Genomic DNA, 19,680 nt, shown 5'->3' on the forward strand with positions numbered 1-19,680 from the left:
ATCGTCGCAGTGTGAAGTGTTCGTTGCGTGCCCACGTTCATAAGAATGTTCCTGTACAGGCTTGTACGCCGCGGTGGTCTAGTGGCTAAGGCTGCTGACCCGCAGGTCACGGGATCGAATCCCGGCTGCGGTGGTTGCATTTTCGATGGAGGCGGAAATGCTGCAAGCTCATTTGGGTGCACATTAAATGAACTCCCAGGTGGTAGAAATTTCCGGAGCCCTCCACTACGGGGTCTCTTGTAATCATACGGCAGTTTGGGGACGTTAAGCCCCACATATCAATCAATCAAGGCTTGTACAGATGAGCCGTCAAATCGCGCTCTAGGACACATTGTATAGCAAATAAGAGCACGCCCAAATTAGGGAAAGAAATGCTTCTTCTCTGACAGCTCATACCCAATGCAGATGAATGACCGAGTAGTAGGTGAATTTTTCAGTATTTTCTTTGGTATTGTATTGATATAAGATAGAATTTACCAATATAACAAATTTAAGTGTGAATTATTATTGATGAGATAATTAAAAGATGATGAACTTTACTAGATATTGTTTTAGACTGATTGATCGATTCCCCAATAGCGAAGAGAACATCCCTGTGACTGTAGCCCAGAGTGTATACAGGCGCCGAAAGAAGGAGCACCAGATTCTGATATTTCCAGACCCAGATTTCGAAGAGGTGGTACTTTGAATCTTTTCTTCAATGACGTGAACCGGCGACAAGATATAAGAATCCGCTCTGTCCATTGAACTTATGATGATCATGATGCTCCTTCGATGATTGGCACGTATACCCACTCAGGCGGATGAGCTCGCCGCTGATTGTTTCCATTGCGTACCCCGATTAAATTCGTTAAAAGAAAATTCAGCTACTGCGAAGTAGCGTGTTTGTATGCAGTCCTTACGTCGTCCTCTTCTTGCAGCAATCATGATGATGATAATGGCGATGATGATGAATACACGTTAATTTTTGAAACTATACCGAGAAAATCCCCGAGGTACTGTTCGGACTGAATGAAACTTGTATGAATCGATACACTAACTCTTCCGCTCTGCCATGCTTTTGTTTAACTCCTTTATATTGCCTGCATGTTTTCAGAACTCACTAAGCTTGAGTCTCTGCGCGAATGCGTTTAAAGTCGCGGAAATCAACGCTAAACATGCCAAAGGAAAGGCACCGAACGCAGGTGAAACGCGCTCGCAGCGAATAGTGACGGCTCCTAGTTTGTTCCATGGGTAGGAAACGTGTAGGAACTGTTGTCCGTAGTTGCATCGACCCACCCAAAAAAGCCCTGCACCCACAGGCCGCGCCGAGGATGTTCGTGACGTCCGCAAGCTTACAGGTTCCGTGACCGCTCGCGTCAGGTAGTCATTTTACCTCTCCAGACTCATAAGTGCTTCGATGTCTTCGTGGCATCCGGCTCGGATTTGTCTGAGCAGCCTCCACCAGTGTCGCTCATGACTGCATCACAAAGGGTTATAGGGGGGGGGGGGAGGGGGAATAAACGCAAAAGTACGGGCCACCCACTGTGCCCGGTAAAACACCCTTCAATGATGATGGAGCGAAGGCCGTCATTGTTGGTCATCTTGACGCCCTTGCAACCCAGCTGCTCATTGCGGGGTCGCGTCGCCTACAGCCTATAATACGCGGTTGTGCACTTCCTATAGGAAATACAATGGCTTATAACAGGGGACAGGATATCGTCGCCGAAGAAAATGGCGGTGTTTATTCTTTTTCTCCCCCTATATGTTTCTGCTCACGTACTAACCTCTTTCATCATGCACGGCAGGTACAGAATGGCACACGCCTACATCTAAGCCACACGCTCGTTGTCTTTACAATACTATGTCTTCTTCCTGCGCCTGTTATCTATTGCTACGTATGCAGCGATACACACAACATATGGGTCAAGTAATACATTCAGGCTTACATGCATGCGCGGTTCCCCTCCGCCGCTATCTTCCGTTGACGCGAATGCGCGATAAAAAAAGCGTAATACGTCGTCGTATACAACCTGCGGCACTCCCTCGATATTTTTCCTTTTCGTACACGGATACAACGAGACCTAACGGAAAACAAGCTAGTGCTCCCGTGCACTCGGCCGTTCGTCTCCCCGAATAGCACGCGAGCAAGCAAGCAAGACAACGGTGGACGGGGCCTGGCTTTTCCGCGCGCGATGCTTTTCCTCCTTGCATGCATCTGCATCGCACAAAAAAAGCTCGGAAGGGTCGTCCAGATGGGAGCAGGCAGTCGGCCAAGGGAGAAATGTCGGCTGAACAATGGCGGGGGTCTCTCGGCTTGCATGCGCACTCCGGTGCCACTAATGACAGGCGGACCCGACGCGGCTTCCGCATTGACGGCCAAGCATCGCGCGCCCTTCTTCCCTTTGTTCTCGGGGCGGGCGCCCAAGTCTCGCATGCAGAGTGAGAGAAGCAGCAGCCGCGGTCCCCGATGCGAGTGGCGGCGATCCATCACACTAAACGGCGCCGACCCGGTAATGGAACCGACCTCTGCTGGCAGCTGCATGCCCGCCGTTCGTCTCCCTTCGCGCGTCTCGCCACTCGGTGAAGAAGACACGCGGGCGCAAGCTCCGCTTTCCAGCAGAGCCGCGAGCAACTGTCGCTCAGCGCCGAAACTGGGACGCGCCAAACACGCGACGGGGCGCGAGCGTGCAGACGCGCCGGCGTCATCCTCTTTTATCCGCGGACGGACAACGAAGCCGGAGCACCCTCCACACCAAGATGCATCCTGCGTGTATGCGGTATACCTCTCTCCCTCCCTCTCTCACCTGGCTCATTAGGCAGCGTTCACGAGACAGCACCATTAGTATACTCAACACTCCTGAACTATCCCCTTCAGGCGCAACGTCCACATTTGTGGACGCCAAGTTCACACCTAGGTGTTTCGAAAATCGGTCTTGAATCTCGCGCGCAAACAATGCTCCCGCAACCTCTGCATCTTGCTGCAAGGACGCGTGGCGCCATCTCTTGCACTTGGTTCAAAATAACATCGTAAACAAAAGTCAAACTGGACGCCTCCACTTTCTATGGCGGGACGCGTAAGTGGCTCTGATGTTTTTATCGTTTACTTCGTACCTTTTTAGCTGGCGTGAAATTTTGCATTTGTCAGTAATAACTAAGATATCCCGCATGCCTTTTAACAATATTTTGGCAATAGGAAATCATTTGTAATGACAGAAAGGTTCGGCTAAATTTCGCGTCCACGAACGTGGACACTGCGCTTCAGTGCCTCCTTTGTTGAAGGGCTGCTATTTCTCTGTGTTTCACTTCCGGCAGCATCAAATGATGTTTACGTTAATATTTTTTGTCACCAGGAATTCAGGATCATGCATCGAGACGACAAAAAGTCGACGGTGAAACAGTGGAAGGCGTCCTTAAAAAATAGCCAATGGAGATGTTTCCGATGGAGACATTTCGGACGACGAAAAGGAGGAAGAGAACGAAGAGAACACAAAATTACGTTTTGTTTGAAAAACCATTAGCCTTTTAGTTAAGATCCTGCCGCCCGGTTCTTGGCCGATCCCTCTTTGTGGGTGTGCGCCAGACTATCAAGGATCATCATCATCATCATCATCATCATCATCATCAGCTGAGCGTCAACAAGCCTCAGAAAAAGCGTGGGCGACCAAGCAGTGAGAACCCCCAGGTGATGAAAAGGAAGGCACCCAATGCGTCACCCCTGCCAGTGAGCACTGTTCGCTATGACGGCATACAGCACTGGCCACAGCAAATGAACATACCCAACGCACAACGCTGCAGGAGGGATGGATGCTCATCCAAGAGCCGCGTCCGCTGCAGGAAGTGTGACATTTTTCTTTGCCTGACATCGCAGAATGACTGCTTCGACCTCTTTCACACTGAATAGACTTTTTCTGGTAACTTCTCTCAACATTACTTTGAAAGAAGTTATTTTGAATTTAAATGGAAAGCGTGTTTTCTTCTTTGTCGCTTTTCACTAATATTACTGCTTTGAGGCGCAATGTCCACAAATGTGGACGCTGAGCAAAAATTGAACCAATAAGCATATTTTGCATTTGTTTCGAGTTTCTTACTTTAAAAGGCTTAAATATTGAAATTATGAACAAAAAACATTTTCACGTTGCCAGATTTAATTCGCGCCTGAAGGGGCTATAGAAGCACACCCCATGAGTGCTTCCGTCACGGGGTCACGGTCATGCGGTCATCGTTTGTCCATCTGCGGCTGACATTTACAACCATGTATAAGAACTGCTCACCGCGTGTTGCCCTACAATGAACGCTGGATCGCTGAGCACGCGTGCCCAGGCATGCGAGTAGAGTTGAGAGTGACAGCGCGAACTCCCTTTACACGCATGTCGGTTCGCAGAAACGGGTCTTTTCGTCGACACCGTTATGTATACGAACATCGCAGAAACATATAGTATATATAGTTACAGCGAGATGGGTCCTCTGCGAGAGGTGTTCGTGTGACTCTGTACAAGAATTCTGGCGTCCAGCTTGTGTAAATGCGAGTCGGACACAATATTGGAAGTTCGCAACAACCACCGCCGACAGGGCTGCGCCACGAGGAAACAACAAAACTCGTTGTTGTAAAGTTCTTGTTCCACATTTGGGGCATGATATCGTCGAGTAATGCAGAAATGCGGCGTTCTTCGAAGTTCCAAACACAACTGGTGTAAATAATAATAATAATAATAATAATAATAATAATAATAATAATAATAATAATAATAATAATAATAATAATAATAATAATAATAATAATAATAATAATGTCTTAAATTGTGCTGACCTCGGCGAATGTCATATATAGCACTGTGTCCAAACTTCCTTGTCCTGAGGAGTGTTCAGCGGCATTTTTATGCATAAGAATAAGGGAAACCTGTTATAGTTGATGACAGTTGATAATTTTCGAATACCTTATAGCGCTTAAAGAACAAGGACGAAGGCGAAGAAGGTAACGACACGAGCGCCGTGTGGTCTTCACGTGTATTTTTACTGCGCAAAAATAAGGGTCTAACGCAGGACTACAGATCGAAAATCAATAGGGGTACATGTCCCACTTCCAGGACATCGCGCCCAAGACAATAGCGGGCGCATTTATTAAGTTTGCGCAATACTCACTTTATGATACGTAACGCTCGTGTGGACCTGGGCGATGCCTCGTTTACGCTGTCCGCAGCGTGCCGTTGTGAGTCGCCGCTCGAAGTCCACCCTCTCTAATTGGAGCTGCTGCTTCAGTATGCGTGTCTGACGCTCTAGCAACACTTTATTTTCACGCGTTACGCGCTCTAGCTCCTCCTTCTTAGCTCTAAGCACCAATTCAAGCTTTTCCTTCGCCGCCTTTCGTTCTGCAGCCCGTTGCTCACGCTCCCTCTCCATCCGCTCCTCGTACCATACTCTAAACTCCGCTCCCGTCAGTCCCATTTTATCCGCCAACTCAATTAACTCCCACGTGTTCGTCATCGTGTTAACCGCGTCAAAAAATCTACTGGAAAAACAAACGACTTTGTCCTGTCGCTGCGGACGCCAATTTGTGATGCGGGTTCTTGTTGCTGATTTGTTTCTCCCGGGCTGAGCCTCAGAGAGTTTTGTTAATAAGGACAAAGCCGTTCGGTTTCCAAGAAACACACAAAAAGTTTAATTGAAAAGAAAAAAGGCAAAGATTCCTCACAAAACAAAACACTTAATAAACAGTTGACTGGACATGACGAAACACATCTGTAAACACCCAACAAAAACGTTCAAAGTCAGTAACTAAACCTAACGTTCGAAAGGGGCTGAGTGATGGGAGTAGCGCAAGAGTATCGGTGCAGTCTCACCCACAAGTTGGTTTTCGGCGGTGATGAGAAACCGGAACGCCGTGACTCCTGCGTCACTGCGTGGGCTGGACGAGGACGAGGGAACGCTGGCTGCTGGCGACACGTCGAAAAGCCCTACCAAATCGTGATGGTTTCGGCTTGAGGAGCGTGGACACGTCGGAGACGGGAGAACGCAGGCTGGTGGCGACGCGTCCGGGAACTAGGGTCGACCTAGTCAAGCAGCTGGGCGCACAGCTCGGGCCCGGAGCCCGACGGCTGTAGCTCGCCTGCCGGAACCGAAGTCCGCAGGCTCTGGAAAGGAGTTCAGGACCGGATGGCCACGGTCCTTTGGAGCGGGAACCCGACAGCAGGAGGCCCCGGCCGGTGGAAGTCCTGTAGGCTCGGGTCCGGAACCCAACGGCCCATCTTCAGCGCCCGGTCCGGTGACGACCTTCCGCTTGCACTGCCTGCCTCGAATTCCCCTTGCTCTGGTCTCCCCAGGCTCCTGCTTCAGCTCTGGCCCACTTGTCTCGTTCTCATTGGAGATACTACTGTTTCGTGGTGTCAAGCCATTGGGCCTTGAAATCTCCGTGTTCGCTGCCCATTGGATGTTTTACCTTTTGTTTACTTCACGTCCTGCCACGCATCCTCGTGCTTGACGCTCTTTAACGTCGTCATTCTTGTTTAAGCAGCACCGCACGTGCACTCTGGTATTTCTCCTTTTGTTTTTTTTTTTTTCCGTGACGCGCACTTTTCGAAGGCGCGCACTTTGAACGCGCACCACACATCACAGCCGTGAAATCGACGCGTGTTTGTTGCAGTTGAAAGTGTCGTCTGACTCCATTCATTTAATTAAAAGCGGCTTGCACCGGCAGCAATCTGGAAGCAAAGAACGGCAACATGGATCTGGCCGATGCACAGTGTCTATAATTAAGGGGTTGATAAAGTTAAATCGTTTGTGGCAATACAAATCCGGCTGTCATCATGATATATATACCGTTCGAAATATAGCTTTTTTTTTTTCTCGAAAACATCTCCTAGTAAGGAAGGAAACCGAGGCATTGCATATAGTCCTGGTCCGAAAACCCCCGCCGCGAAATGACCCATGCTTCCCTCGCGTTTGGTAGCATTGCTGAAGGCGGAAACAAGATTTAAGACGGCGACGAAGCGGGAGCCATTCGTCTCGAATGCGCCGCACACACGGCGAGCTTCGCGGCGGCTTCGTGGTTCGGCGGTGGACGACTTCATTCCGAGCGCGTGTCGGCGGCTCGGAGCACACTCTACTACAAGTCGGAGATAAGAAAAAAATAACGTAATAATAAATGGGGCGAAACCATGCGGAAACGAAGACGGCCCTGGCGGTAACACGCTTCGTGGGGGCATGCATGCGACGAGCAGCCGCCGTCCAGGGCCGCAGGGCGCGCATTCCCTGGGTCTTGGACGTGCATAGCGCGTGGAAATTGGAGCAGAAATTGAACGAGCACCATATGTACAGAACGGATCTTACTCGAATTCGAATGATTATTTACAGACTCTCTCTCACTATCGTGTCTATTTGTCTGTTTGCGCAAGTGGAGAGAAGCATATGCGGGCACAAGGGGGAGAGGGGCAGGTAGGTGCTCCCCCCTCCCCCTTTGGGACGTAAGCGGGGGAGCGGCGCAGCCAGCTCACACATTTACATAATAGGAAGGGGGACACTGAGACGAACCTTGCCCCCCCCCCCCCGGTGGAGGGGACACTGCGCACGGAGCTGAATCAAATCAGCCAAACAGACGAAAGGCCGCTATTTCGCCTGTTATTATTAAGTTCACCATGTCATCGCGTCTGATTAGCTGACAGACGGACTCAAATTTTCAACAAGAACAGAGTACGACAATGCTCTATGAGACCATGCAGAATGCTGGATAAACGTCGCCTTTGCACATCGCTCAAAAGTGCGAAACGGTGCGCAAATGAGTGATGTACCGATGTGTTCGTGTATTCCGAGATTTTCAGTATATAGCTCACATCCTTGCACGCAATAACTTACATAATCCTTTTTTAAAGACGATAGTCTTTCTTGCGGACCTTCGACGCAAAAATTTTTGTCTGTCTGTCTGTACATTTGTCTGTTTGTACAGCATCGGGTATTTGAAACGGCCGACCCCATCCCCAGCGCCCACCTATGTTGCTCAAGATCCAGCGTTCATACTTGTGCAATTGTCGATTAAAAAGCAATTATTGCGCGTGTCTGGGGCACCATAACAACACGTATATATTCTGCATGTGCGCATTTTACTAGAAAAGGCATGCATAAGTAATATAGCACTTATCACGCTGCGCTGACCATCCAACACTTGCACGCAAAGGCGAGTGTTTCCAACGCTTTGCTAAAACGAGACGGTGGTGGCACCTACCTGTCGACTTGCGTTCTACACCTTATCACCTCTGAGGCGGGCGCGCACACCCGTCTCAGATCCACGCGCTTTGTTTTTGAAAAAAAAAAAAACTGCCAGATGGCGCTCATGTATCACGTGTGATGTGACTTGATGCGCTCGTTCGCCTCCGCTGCACGCTCGAGGCACTCTCGAGGCACTGCAGAATACCACGCTCGAGGCACTGCAGAATACCATTCACCGATTTTCTTGAACAGAACATCAAATAAATGTTTTGTTCACTCTCTCCACACACGAAGACTATGGTCTTTCGACGACATTTGCAGATTAAATGCAGATACGGGGCCAATTTTTTTATACCAATTTCCCTCCTCTCTACGGCATTCGGTGTCTTCCTCAATCGTCGAACCTACTCTCCGCATAATGTATCCAAGACCAGCGCAACAGACGAGTCGGGCTGATGACGATTAGGATGACGATGAACACAAAGCGCGGACGTTCGACAGGTTGTTCACAACGAAGTCTGTGTGTGTTTTCTTCGCCAATACTTGTCTGTTGCGAAGTTCTTATATTCATTACGTGCTACCAATGTGCTGAAGTTCCCACACTTCACTATTCTCCTCTCATTGGCGTAGCGCTAGGAGATGGCACACCTAGCCCGTGTTCCCCCCCCCCCCCCCCCTGCCACCTCCACATTTTAGAGTTTTTATTTCTTTTCTTTTTTTCACGGCAGACAAAGCAGAAAATGACACTCGACCGCATCTGCCTGCTTGACCTCACACTTCAGATCAAGCAGCTGCTTTCCCCCGTTCCACAGTTTAAAGTGACGTGTGCCGAGAATAGTTCCCATGCCCGCAGCTAGATTTCTCCAGAGTTCACATTTGATATTGCGGTTAACCACGAGAGTCGCCCTTCCTCAGCATTTTGTAACGAACGAAGGCCGCCGGGCATCAGCGATTATACTCGAACCTTACGTAGGCGCTCGCGTAAGCACACGGGCCGCGCACCTGCCGCAGCATAACCGTTTCCGGATGCATACGCGTACGTCACCCACTGCCATCTTGACGTTGATGGAAAAGGCCGTGTGGAAAAAGGGGGTGGGAGCGGTGCGTGCTGCGAAGCCAACCTACTGCTCGCAATAACGAAGCATGCACGTGCGACCGATGGCCGGGCTCCCAGTTGCCCGCGTATCGCACGTACAAGGCCTCTTGTGTTTTTGGCAGCGCTTACGTTTACGACGGCGCGCCATTACGACCAATACATCAACGCGCACCGATAAATGACACCACGCGGCGGGCGCCGCGGCAGCTCGTGATTTCCCACAGCCGCGAAACGCAGACTCCCCTGCTTTCACGCGCTGCCGATTGTTCAGCTGCGACGACACACGCACACACACACACTCGTATGCGCACGCACACTAACACACAACAAGCGCAGACAAACGTTTGGCCCTTTTCCCAGCCCTGCAAGCGCGCACTTCCGTGTGAGTGAATGAGCCGTGGCTCATACTACCGCCGCGGTGCACACGCTTGAAAGCGACAAAACGTGCCTGAAAAAAAAAAAAGTAATAATGTGGACTGATGCGGCCCCTAAAACGTTAACAGTTCAATAGGTGGACAGCTTGGAGACGAAGTTTGTGGTTGTACCGACTTCCATCCGCGCACGAATCGGGCTTGCGAGGTTTGCTAAAGAAAGGAACGTGAAAATATGACGGTCTCTGTGCCAAAACGTGTGGTGAGATTGAACGCAGTGTGCATCCGTCGAACGCCACTCAAGTGAAGGACATGTATCGTGATGCAGTGAAACGATGTGGACTATATATATGCAAAGCTACGCCAGCTCAACAGGCCTGTAGTAAGGCCTTGCCTTTTAGATTAGATTAGATTTGTGGGGTTTAACGTCCCAAACCCACCATATGATTATGAGAGACGCCGTAGTGAAGGGCTCCGGAAATTTTGACCACCTGGGGTTCTTTAACGTGCACCCGGCCTTGCCTTTTGGCGTGTTGAGGAATGCATATGTGTATTACGACAGCGACGCACATGTTTACCCGAGAAAGGGTGCATGGCAAATGTTCAAACGTCTTTTCCCTTCACGGTGTATTGCAGGTTCGCGGGTCAAAATGGCGGCGGCATCGAGAACATCACTCAGTGGAGGCTGGTCGAGGTTTCGTCGCCACTCAGTCCGGACGGTGCAGTGACGTCATCCGGGACACCATGAGCCTAGTACTGCGGACTTCCGAAGAGCCAGCGCCCCCGCCTAGACATGCGTCTCTCGGGCTGTTCAGAGTACTCAGCGTCACGGTGTTGTTCCTGGCTGCTGCCTCGGCGCACATCACGATACGGGAAAAGGGCAAGCATACATTCATTCTTCAGACAATTCCTCGGCTAGCTGGTATATAATTCTAAACTGCAAAACGCTAATGTAGCACGGGACATAGACGAACCCACAGGGCAAAGGACAAACGCTTGTATTCTGCTGTGCTTTCTTCCTTGTTATCGAGCTTACGCTCTGCAGTTAAGCAGTTCGTTTCTCGTCTCTTCGGCGTTGATTCGACTTTTTATGTGATAAGAGAAAATGGCTGTCAGTGCGTGCCGCAAGCCCAGTGTAAGAACGACAACATCTAATAGGATGTAATAGGCAGGAGATGGTAATGTCGACCATACGGTGGCGTAGCCAGAAATGAGGGGGAAGGGGACGAGTTTATCATTCACGCATGTTCTTGCGTGCATTTCTATGCGAGCACCCGTATATGCACGTATACATGCAAAATTGAAAATTTACGAAGAAGTTTAAAAACAACCCCTCCCCCCCTCCCCCCCCTGCTGCACCAGCGTCGAGGACCCTGTCAGCCACGGAGCACATCGAGCGCTTCAAGTATGACCAAAATCTTTAATGAGCCCTGGTGAGTGAAGGGTCCATTAACGCTCGGCGACCGCCCTTCCGGACAAAGTTCAAGGACCACCTCGGAGCGCGTCCGTTGTTCCGAGAGGGCTGGTGAACGCGCTCATGCATGCCCGCGCCTAAGTATACGCGACGGTGCACGCTTTACTTACGATGCATGGCGAAAGGGCGGCCCGTGCTCGCTGTAACTCGCTAATTAAATGCGGAAGCCCAGGCGAAAGGGCTGTGCAAAAACTCACGTATACACGCGCGGCCTTTCTACATATACCACAGCGACATCTCGCCATCGCACAGCGCGCCGCTCAACAATGAACTGCGAAAGCAAATAACCTTCGCCCCTTTCGCTTTTGGGAGAGTATCAGTGTATACTTATACTGTACTTGGAGCTATCATTTCTGAATCCCACCCACCGCCTTGGTGGTAGGGGGGATGTTCGGCAGCTAACCTGGCAGTCGCGGGCTCGATGCCGGTCGCATTTCGATGAAGGCAAAAGACCTCTCTCTCTCCTTTCCTTACAGCATGAAAAGTGCGGTGCCTTAACGCGCATCGACAATGCACCTATGCGCATTCAGTTGGCGTGAGTAGCTTTCACGTACGTATCAAAGTAAGATCAATTCAAACAGCGCTTAAATTGCGTTACCGAAGTGATACCAGTCGGAGGACGTTATATGTATACGTATAAGCCTATTGAAATTCGTATTCTTCATTTAGCTAAGCACTAAAAACTATCCGGCCATCTCCGAAGCCGGAAGTCTTGTGCCACGCGCGCGCGGGTTTACACATGTCGCGTACGCCTCGCGGATAGGCTTAAGAAGCGTGCCAAAATTTGCAACTGTCCGACGTTCTCCCGCTGATCTCGTTTCGAGGCGGGAGACTAAACTCTTCCGGGGCACTTAAGGGAGCAATCGTCGACGATCATCGTCCGGCAAACGGCAGCGCAAGCCCGCTGAATCTCCTTCTAGGATGCGTCCGCAAGAGCACTGCGAACGAGCCTATTTAACCTCCAACCGCAGCAGACCGCGGCGAAACGCTCTTTTAGAGCGCTCGGTATGCACCGCGAGCATCGTCGTGGGCGTATAATTTGATCCTCTCTCTAAAACAAACGAGACATGAGGTTTAAGGCAACGCGCGAATATCACACACGGCAGAGTGCACACAAAGGCGCATTCTGTGTACGGTTCCTCTTTGTTTACTGTTATTGGTTCATTCTTGAGCGCAGACCACTATATATAGGTCCTCCGAGCCGTGCTTTCGGCAATGGCAAGCTCATTCTTAGTAAAACATTTTTTTTTTCCTGCGCCACGTGTACGAGCCCGCACTGCATCGACGCCGCCGAGACCGGAGCTTTGGAGCACCAGCATGCGGGATGCGACGTTTGCAATGTCGCACTATGCACTGTTATCAAAAAGAGCGCATGCAAGTTATAACCTACATGTGCTGCAAGCCACCATCGTGTGCGTTCAGAAGCTGCGTCCACGACGTCAGGTGCAGGCTAACACCGTGCAGCTGTGCTCGTGAAACAGTCGATCCTGCTTATAACAACTATCACTGTTATAACCGATAATTGGTTACGCGGTTTACGCAAAAATAGCGAAGGACGGTATAGGCTGTTGCGACATTTTGGGCGGGGACGGTAGGCTGTTGCGACAAAACTATAATATCGGGTGGGATATGCTAACAAACATCAATGATGAGGATGACAGGGCTGCCGATTTCCTGCGGAAATTCTAAACACGTCCTGCGCTGGACATGTTTTAAAATTTGGGCACTACCGAAGCACCGCCACAAGCACTATAGATACAATGTATGACGACGCCTGAAGTTCTGGACGTTGAAAGTTCACAATGTGTCGACATTTTACTCAATTTGCATGTTCGAAAGTGCATTAACAAAAGCCACCGCCGCACCCACGCAGTAGCGGATTTCAAAAGTCAGCTTTGACGCAATGCCATCACGACATGCGGTGAAGCATAACGCAAATCTGAAGGGGACTCGTTTGCTGGATTTCGTGCCGACCGGTTTCCCGCGATCTCCGGCGACAGCGCAGCTCTGGCCGACTGGCTCGCCCTACGCCATCTCCTGACGCCGACAAGAGCTCTCGCTGAGTGGTGCCCCGTCCTCGGACTGTTGCAACCGTGTCCATCTTTCCTATCTTCTCCTTACTTCCGTATGTGGCTGTCCCTGTCCCTCTCTCTATATCTATACCTTTTAATCTCTCCCTATCCTTTTAACCCCCCCCCCCTTACCCCCGTCTCTCGTGAGCTGCAGTTGAGGTGTCCTCCCCCTGAGAGACAGTTACGGGGCTCACTTTTATTTTCTTTTCATTTAAGAATCACTTCCCCCCGAATCCGAAGGGGTGCTGCATGGGGGGCGTTGGGGTTGTGGGCAGAGGTTCAGCAGCTTGAACTTCTTGCGTTTCTTTTTTTTTTTTTGTTCTTTAATTACATTTTGGCACGAAGACCCAACAGCCAGAATTCATTGTTATTAGCGATGATGTGGCATACTGGAATTCACTCGAAGAAAATATCGAGTAAAAAGGGCGTATTTTTCACCTACGACAATAATAGTCATCTACCTTATGTTCGTTTCCTCCCACTATCACCGAGTGCCCGGTACTTTCAGGTCACGAACAACATGCGCGTTATCAACGTGACATAGTTTTCTTGAAAGGAAATTGGCCAGCTCCGCGTTTTCAAGAAAAGAAGCTCAAACAAAGCCAATGATTATTATTGCTGCGAGACAGAAAAAAAGAAACATCCTTCTTACTCGATTTTTATTTTGTAGTATTGTTGTAAGCGGGTTATTTCACAATAGAAAACATACAAGAATTCACGATGCAGCAGCTCCTCATTATTATAACCGGCATGTTGTTAAAAACGGTATGGTTAAGCTCGTAAAACACCATCACATTCACCACAATACAAAGCTTTACAATGTAGCATAGGATAAATTAGCGGTTCGTGCAGTCGCCCGCTATTTCAGTCACAAAAGGGTGCAGAAGGGGGGGGGGGGAGGACGCAATAGGTTAGCGTACGGCGCATGCGCAGTGGCGATAAACACTAACGCGAAACTTCGCGCACGCTATTCTTAAGCTGCTTTTTCTTTTTTTTTTCTTTTCAGACCTGGATGGCAAGATGCTACGATTCACGTACGGAGACACGGGCTACTATACAGAGCTCCTCTTCGACATTCACAGATACCAGCTGATTGTCGGAGCAAGGTACGAGCACGCGCTTGAAGAGCCGATATTTTTTTTTCTTTTATCTTCGAATTTCCTGTTCTGCCCTGTCATTTTATCAATGAGTTACTAAAATGAAGATTTTACCTATCTAGTTCGTTACACAACATTTACGTATGCAGGGCGGGGGGGGGGGGGGGTTCAGGCCACGCTCACATAGCACTACATGGGTTACTGACCAGCTCTGTACGTCATTTGCAACGAACGTCCACGCGTTATAAAAATATAAAAAAGAAATAAGGGAAAAGTTGGCCACGTATTTGTGTGCCACGCAGCAAATGTCATCGAAATTTCGCAGCTGCCGCAGCTTGTGCCAAGTGGCAGCACCGTATCGTCGGCAGAGGGGCTTTTTCGTTCTTTCTTTTTTCAAGACGATAGTCTTTCTTGGGGACCTTCGACTCCAAAAATTTTGGTCTGTCTGTCTGTCTATCTGACTGTACATTTGTCTGTACATTTATCTGTCTGTTTTACGCCTTCAACGGTATCCTAACCGGCACCAAAGTGTCCAAACGATACTCCAAACGGCCGGTCCAATCCGCAGCGCCCACCAATATTGCTCAATATTCAGCGTTCATACTTGTGCGATTGTCAATTCAAACGAAATTATTGCGCATATCTGAGGCACCATAACAACGCGTCAATATTTTGTATGTGCCTCTTACTAGAAAAGACATACATAAGTAATTATAAGGACCGTAGCGTTTATCACGTTGCGCTTACCAGGCAACACTTTTTTTTTTGCATAACGTCGCATTTTCAGCGCAGCCTAAGAAACACTAGGGTCTTTAAAATTACGTAAGTATATTATAGTAGACGAACAACCCACCGCCTAATACTTCAGTATTGCTGCTGAGCCCCAAATATTCGTAATCTTGCTTTATGATAGGCAATGTTCACAAGTGTGAACGCAGCAAAGAGTTCAAGATGGCTGGGCGTTCAGCGAAGGCTTAAACTTCGGTGGGGGGGCTGAACCCTGTGATTACATACATACATACATACATACATACATACATACATACATACATACATACATACATACATACATACATACATACATACATACATACATACATACATACATACATACATACATACATACATACATACATACATGCGTGAGCGTAAGTGTGCAGACCACAGGGTAGAGTACACTGTACCACGGGGTCGCGTGGCCGAAGGCATCGAGGCGCTATCCAGCGACCAGACGTCTGCTGCGGTGCGCATGCGCGTCCCGTTGTATCAGTTGGCCCACCCTAGTAGGCCTCTCATGTTGCTTTCTCGGACGGATGGATGGATGTATCCCGCTGTGCCATAGAGTTTCATAAAATATTAACTAGAGAGCAATCTGGCGCTGCGATCGTGTACCTCCATGAGAATTATGGGAAGTATACAGGCTTCGTATTGGATAGGGTTAACTGGCGAGGTGTATACGGGCTTTTTTTCTACAGTTTCAGTTTCGTTCTTCGTGCAGCGCGGGTAGTGGGGTGCGGTGAAAGAGGCTGAAGCAGTGCCTTTGTTGCTGAAAGAAGCTGACATCTCCTGATCGGCTGCGACGTTGGAGCTTTACGAGTCGTATTTGACAGTTTAAACGGTCCACTCACGGCTGCACACAGATGTAGCGTCTCATGCCAGTACAGGATATTGCCTCGAGTTTTTCACGAGCGCGTCTTGCCTGAGCTCGTTTGAAATTGACTGCAAAGCGATGACAAGGCAAAGTAGACGCACCGTCATGCTCCGCTGAGTCGGCTTCACAACAAAACCAGAGGTGCCTTGAGGGCGTACCACTAGGTCCACTGGGACAGACGCAACTATAGGATCGCAGAAGACGAAACGATAAGTGTTTCACACTCACTACTGTACTGTTATTTTCATAAATAGATAATACATATTTCTGAGAGAAAAACAAGCACGTTTGTTTTCAAGTGTTGTAAAAAATTATTCATTAAATTTTGATGCCAAATCTAGAACGCAATGGCACAGCGATGCAAACCCTGATGGTTGAATTCGCCCAGGTTTGCCGTCTGGTCGCGAAAACGTTTTGCAATAAAGTCTGCGCACAAATAATTGAAGCAAGTTTAAATTAAACTTGAGTTCATATCACTTTGTTTCAAACCCGAAAAAGAAGCGTCGCGAATCGCAAGAACGTAATGCATCCAAAGCGGATCCGAAGCCTGTACTTCCCATAATTCCCATGGGGGTACAAGCGCCACTGAAGGAGCCCGCGGTATACACGAGCGCCAGATTCCGCTCTATGTAGGTATTATAGTATGAAACGCTATGGCCTGTGCCCTTTAGATCTGGTGGTGGCGTGCCAATAGTTAAGTACTATCAATGTGTTTAAGGACTGAATTTCACTCGCGCCTCGATTGCAGCCACCAATCAGTTAGCCTCCTCCTGGTTATTTCTACCCGTTTAAAGTCTATTTTGCCTCCACTGTCCCTAAACCCCAATGCTTTGAGAAATTCGGCGCCATTATCTTCGACAATAGGGTGGAGCCCTTTACAGAACATTATCAAATGTTCAGCCGTTTCCTCCTCCTCTCCACACGCACTACATACCGTTTCTGTGTCTTCGTATTTTGCTCGGTACGTCATAGTCCGCAATACTCCCGTTCTAGCCCCGAAGAGCAGAGAACTACCCGAGAATTATCGTAGATCTTTTCCCTTGCAATTTCCTTCTTAAACGAGCTAGTAGCCAAAACGACACATGGGTGTCGCTGTCTCTGCTCCATCAAATTTGTGCCCCCCCCCCTTTTTTTTTTCACGTAGAGGCTGCGACGGTGCCGGTTCGACCGCCAGGGTGGCGTAATTATTTATGCCAGTTGATTCATAACCAAGCGTAGCCAGCCTCGCAAAACCTGATGAAGCAAAGCGCGGTATCACCTGAAAAATTCGGGCGTAAGCAAGCTTAAGCCCAGCCTAGGCTGCAGTATTTATGTTAAGTGTAGGAAAGCTTCGATGCGCCCAGATGGGTCGAGAAAACTACACATACAGCCAAATCTATTTATGCATACTTGATCCTGCTATCATTTCATTTAGCCGAGCAAAATTAGCCCAAGTAAGGCAAACCTCATCGCGCCCAATTTGTCCACGTCGACTTCCCCATGAGCCCAGAGGCGCCAAACCCTGGAAGATACTAATTACTTCTTGCTGACACTTAGCAATCAAGCTAATTTATGCCTAATTAGTGTTAAGACGCGTACCCGTTGTGGTTGATTAATTACTCTTATATCCAATCACCCGCCAAACATAATGAATTTTCACGTGACATAATTAGGCTAATTATGCATAACTCAGCTAACGACCATGTCGTCTTAGCAAAGCGTTGGAAACACTTGTATTTCGTACAAGCGTTGCATGGTCAGCGCAGCAGGATTAACGCTACGGTCCTTAGAATTGCTTATGTATACCTTTGTCTAGTAAAAGATACACATACAAAATATCGACGTGTTGTTATGGTGCCTAAGATATGCGCAATAATTGCTTTTTAATTGACAATAGCACAAGTATGAACGCTGAACCTTGAGCAATATTGGTTGGTGGCCGCTGCGGATGGGCTCGGCCGTTTGGGGTATCAGCCGGACACTCCTGTGCCTTTTAGGGTGCCGTTAAGGGTGGACACACAGACAAATGTACAGACAGAAGACAGACAGACCAAATTTTTTGCATCGAAAGTACCCAAGAAAGACTTTCGTCTTTAAAAAAAAGGGGGGGGGGGGAGAGGGAGAGAAGAAAAACAACGGCATAAATTTGTTGGAGCTAGACAGCGACACCTAGTTGTCGTTTTGGCTACGAGCGCCTCGGAGAGAGCGACATGAGAGGCCAACTTATACGACGGGACGCGCATGCGCACCACAGTAAGCGTCTCGTCGCCAGATAGCGCATCGATGCCTTCGGCCCCGCCCCGCAATCTCGTGGTTAGAGTGACCAACGCCTCCTGAAAAATTATGCCTGGAACGTGAGCCGCGAGCACGCTGCCCTACTCTCGGATTTTACCCTCCTCCTCCGGTAGGAAGGCGAGCGTCTCTGACGGCCGCCCCCTGCTATAGTGTACTAGAATAGAGCGGTACGGTTGTGTCACGTGACTGAGCAGTACGGAGGCGAGCGGTCTCACGCGGCGGCCGGTCGCAACACAAAGCAGAAGGCATGGCCTCCGAGATTAAGTGCTGGCAGGAGGCTCCCAATTGTAGAGAGAGCGACGTTTCAGACATAGTTTTTCTAGGAGGCGTTGGAGTGACCTACCTGTGGTCTGCACACTCTTGCCTGTACATACATACATACATACATACATACATACATACATACATACATACATACATACATACATACATACATACATACATACATACATACATGACCAATATTTCTGCGTTCAAGTATCCCAAGAAAGACTATTGTTTTTTAAACTGCTAAAGCACTCGTACCCAACCACTCTGTTGTAGATGGCTGACCATGAAAAGCTGAAATTTGCAGTACTGGTGTTGATTAAGGCTGGATCATGGCAGTTCTCAAAATAAATTCTCATTCATTGGTTACGTTCGTTTATAATTAAATTCGCCACCCGTGGGTTCTCCTTCGTTTTAGAGGTCAGGTGGTGACAGCCTGGTTATCCTTGCCCATCTCGAAACCAGCGGAAAAAAAAAAACAGACATGAGAAGAGTGAGAGATACGCTTCTTCTGCGCTGTTTTCTCGCCCAATATATGGGGCTAATACATTTTCTGCCCACGGACGAGTTCTTTTTATCAGGACCAGGAGTTCGTAATGGGGCTAGCCCAATTTCCGTGGGACATACGCGATAGGAGGACGAATTTCGGTAAAAAGAGTTCGACGACAGGGCACCTCGAATTACCTCGAACGACGTATCTATTCAAGCATACACTGCAACGCAACGCAGAAAGCCCGAATAATGTTAAATACATGACACATACCTGTCCACAGTGAGGGAAACCCGCGGACTGTCGTGTTGGTGCACAGCTAACTGCGTAACGGCATTGAAAAGAACTACGCAGCGTCGAATGGTGAATTGAGAGCCTTGACGTACAGCTCTTGGGCGTGCGAATACGGTTCGACGACATGCAAGAGTAGTTCGGAAGTACCGTTGGTACAGTGGCTAGAATACCGTTGGTTCTATTATTCTAGTACACTATAGTTCCATGTTGAAAAGCACGACTGGCAATCGTCGGCTGGAAATGTTTAGCGTTTGATGATGATAGCGGTATTATGGCCTTATATCGTTTTTCTCCTATTTGTGTACTGAGCAGGTGTATGTAGTACTTCCGGTAAAAAAAAGATTTAAAAATCATAATTAGGCGCGTGCACTCTCGGAAACATGAATGTGTGTGCATGAGCACATAAAGAAAAAAGC

General features: G+C 48.7%; 2 protein-coding genes across 3 annotated transcripts in view; one reads left to right on the forward strand and one right to left on the reverse strand.

The window, feature by feature from the left end:
* The window catches only part of LOC142814278 (uncharacterized), a 292,392-nt gene extending 272,879 nt beyond the window's left edge, over positions 1 to 19,513 (reverse strand). The window contains exon 1 of the mRNA XM_075892795.1: positions 19,244 to 19,513. Within this exon, the coding sequence (XP_075748910.1) occupies positions 19,244 to 19,390 (147 nt within the window). The 5' untranslated portion in view covers positions 19,391 to 19,513. The remainder of the gene's footprint in view (positions 1 to 19,243) is intronic.
* Positions 1 to 19,680, forward strand: part of LOC119171991 (semaphorin-5A-like) — a 169,709-nt gene that overhangs the window by 114,287 nt on the left and 35,742 nt on the right. For both annotated transcript variants that reach the window (XM_075892792.1, XM_037422922.2), the window contains exons 3-4: positions 10,282 to 10,525; positions 14,198 to 14,297. In XM_075892792.1, coding sequence (XP_075748907.1) covers positions 10,390 to 10,525; positions 14,198 to 14,297 — 236 coding nt within the window. In that variant the 5' untranslated portion in view covers positions 10,282 to 10,389. The remainder of the gene's footprint in view (positions 1 to 10,281; positions 10,526 to 14,197; positions 14,298 to 19,680) is intronic.

The sequence above is a fragment of the Rhipicephalus microplus genome, chromosome 4, assembly GCF_043290135.1.
Source record: "Rhipicephalus microplus isolate Deutch F79 chromosome 4, USDA_Rmic, whole genome shotgun sequence".
In the NCBI taxonomy this organism is placed as follows: domain Eukaryota; kingdom Metazoa; phylum Arthropoda; class Arachnida; order Ixodida; family Ixodidae; genus Rhipicephalus; species Rhipicephalus microplus.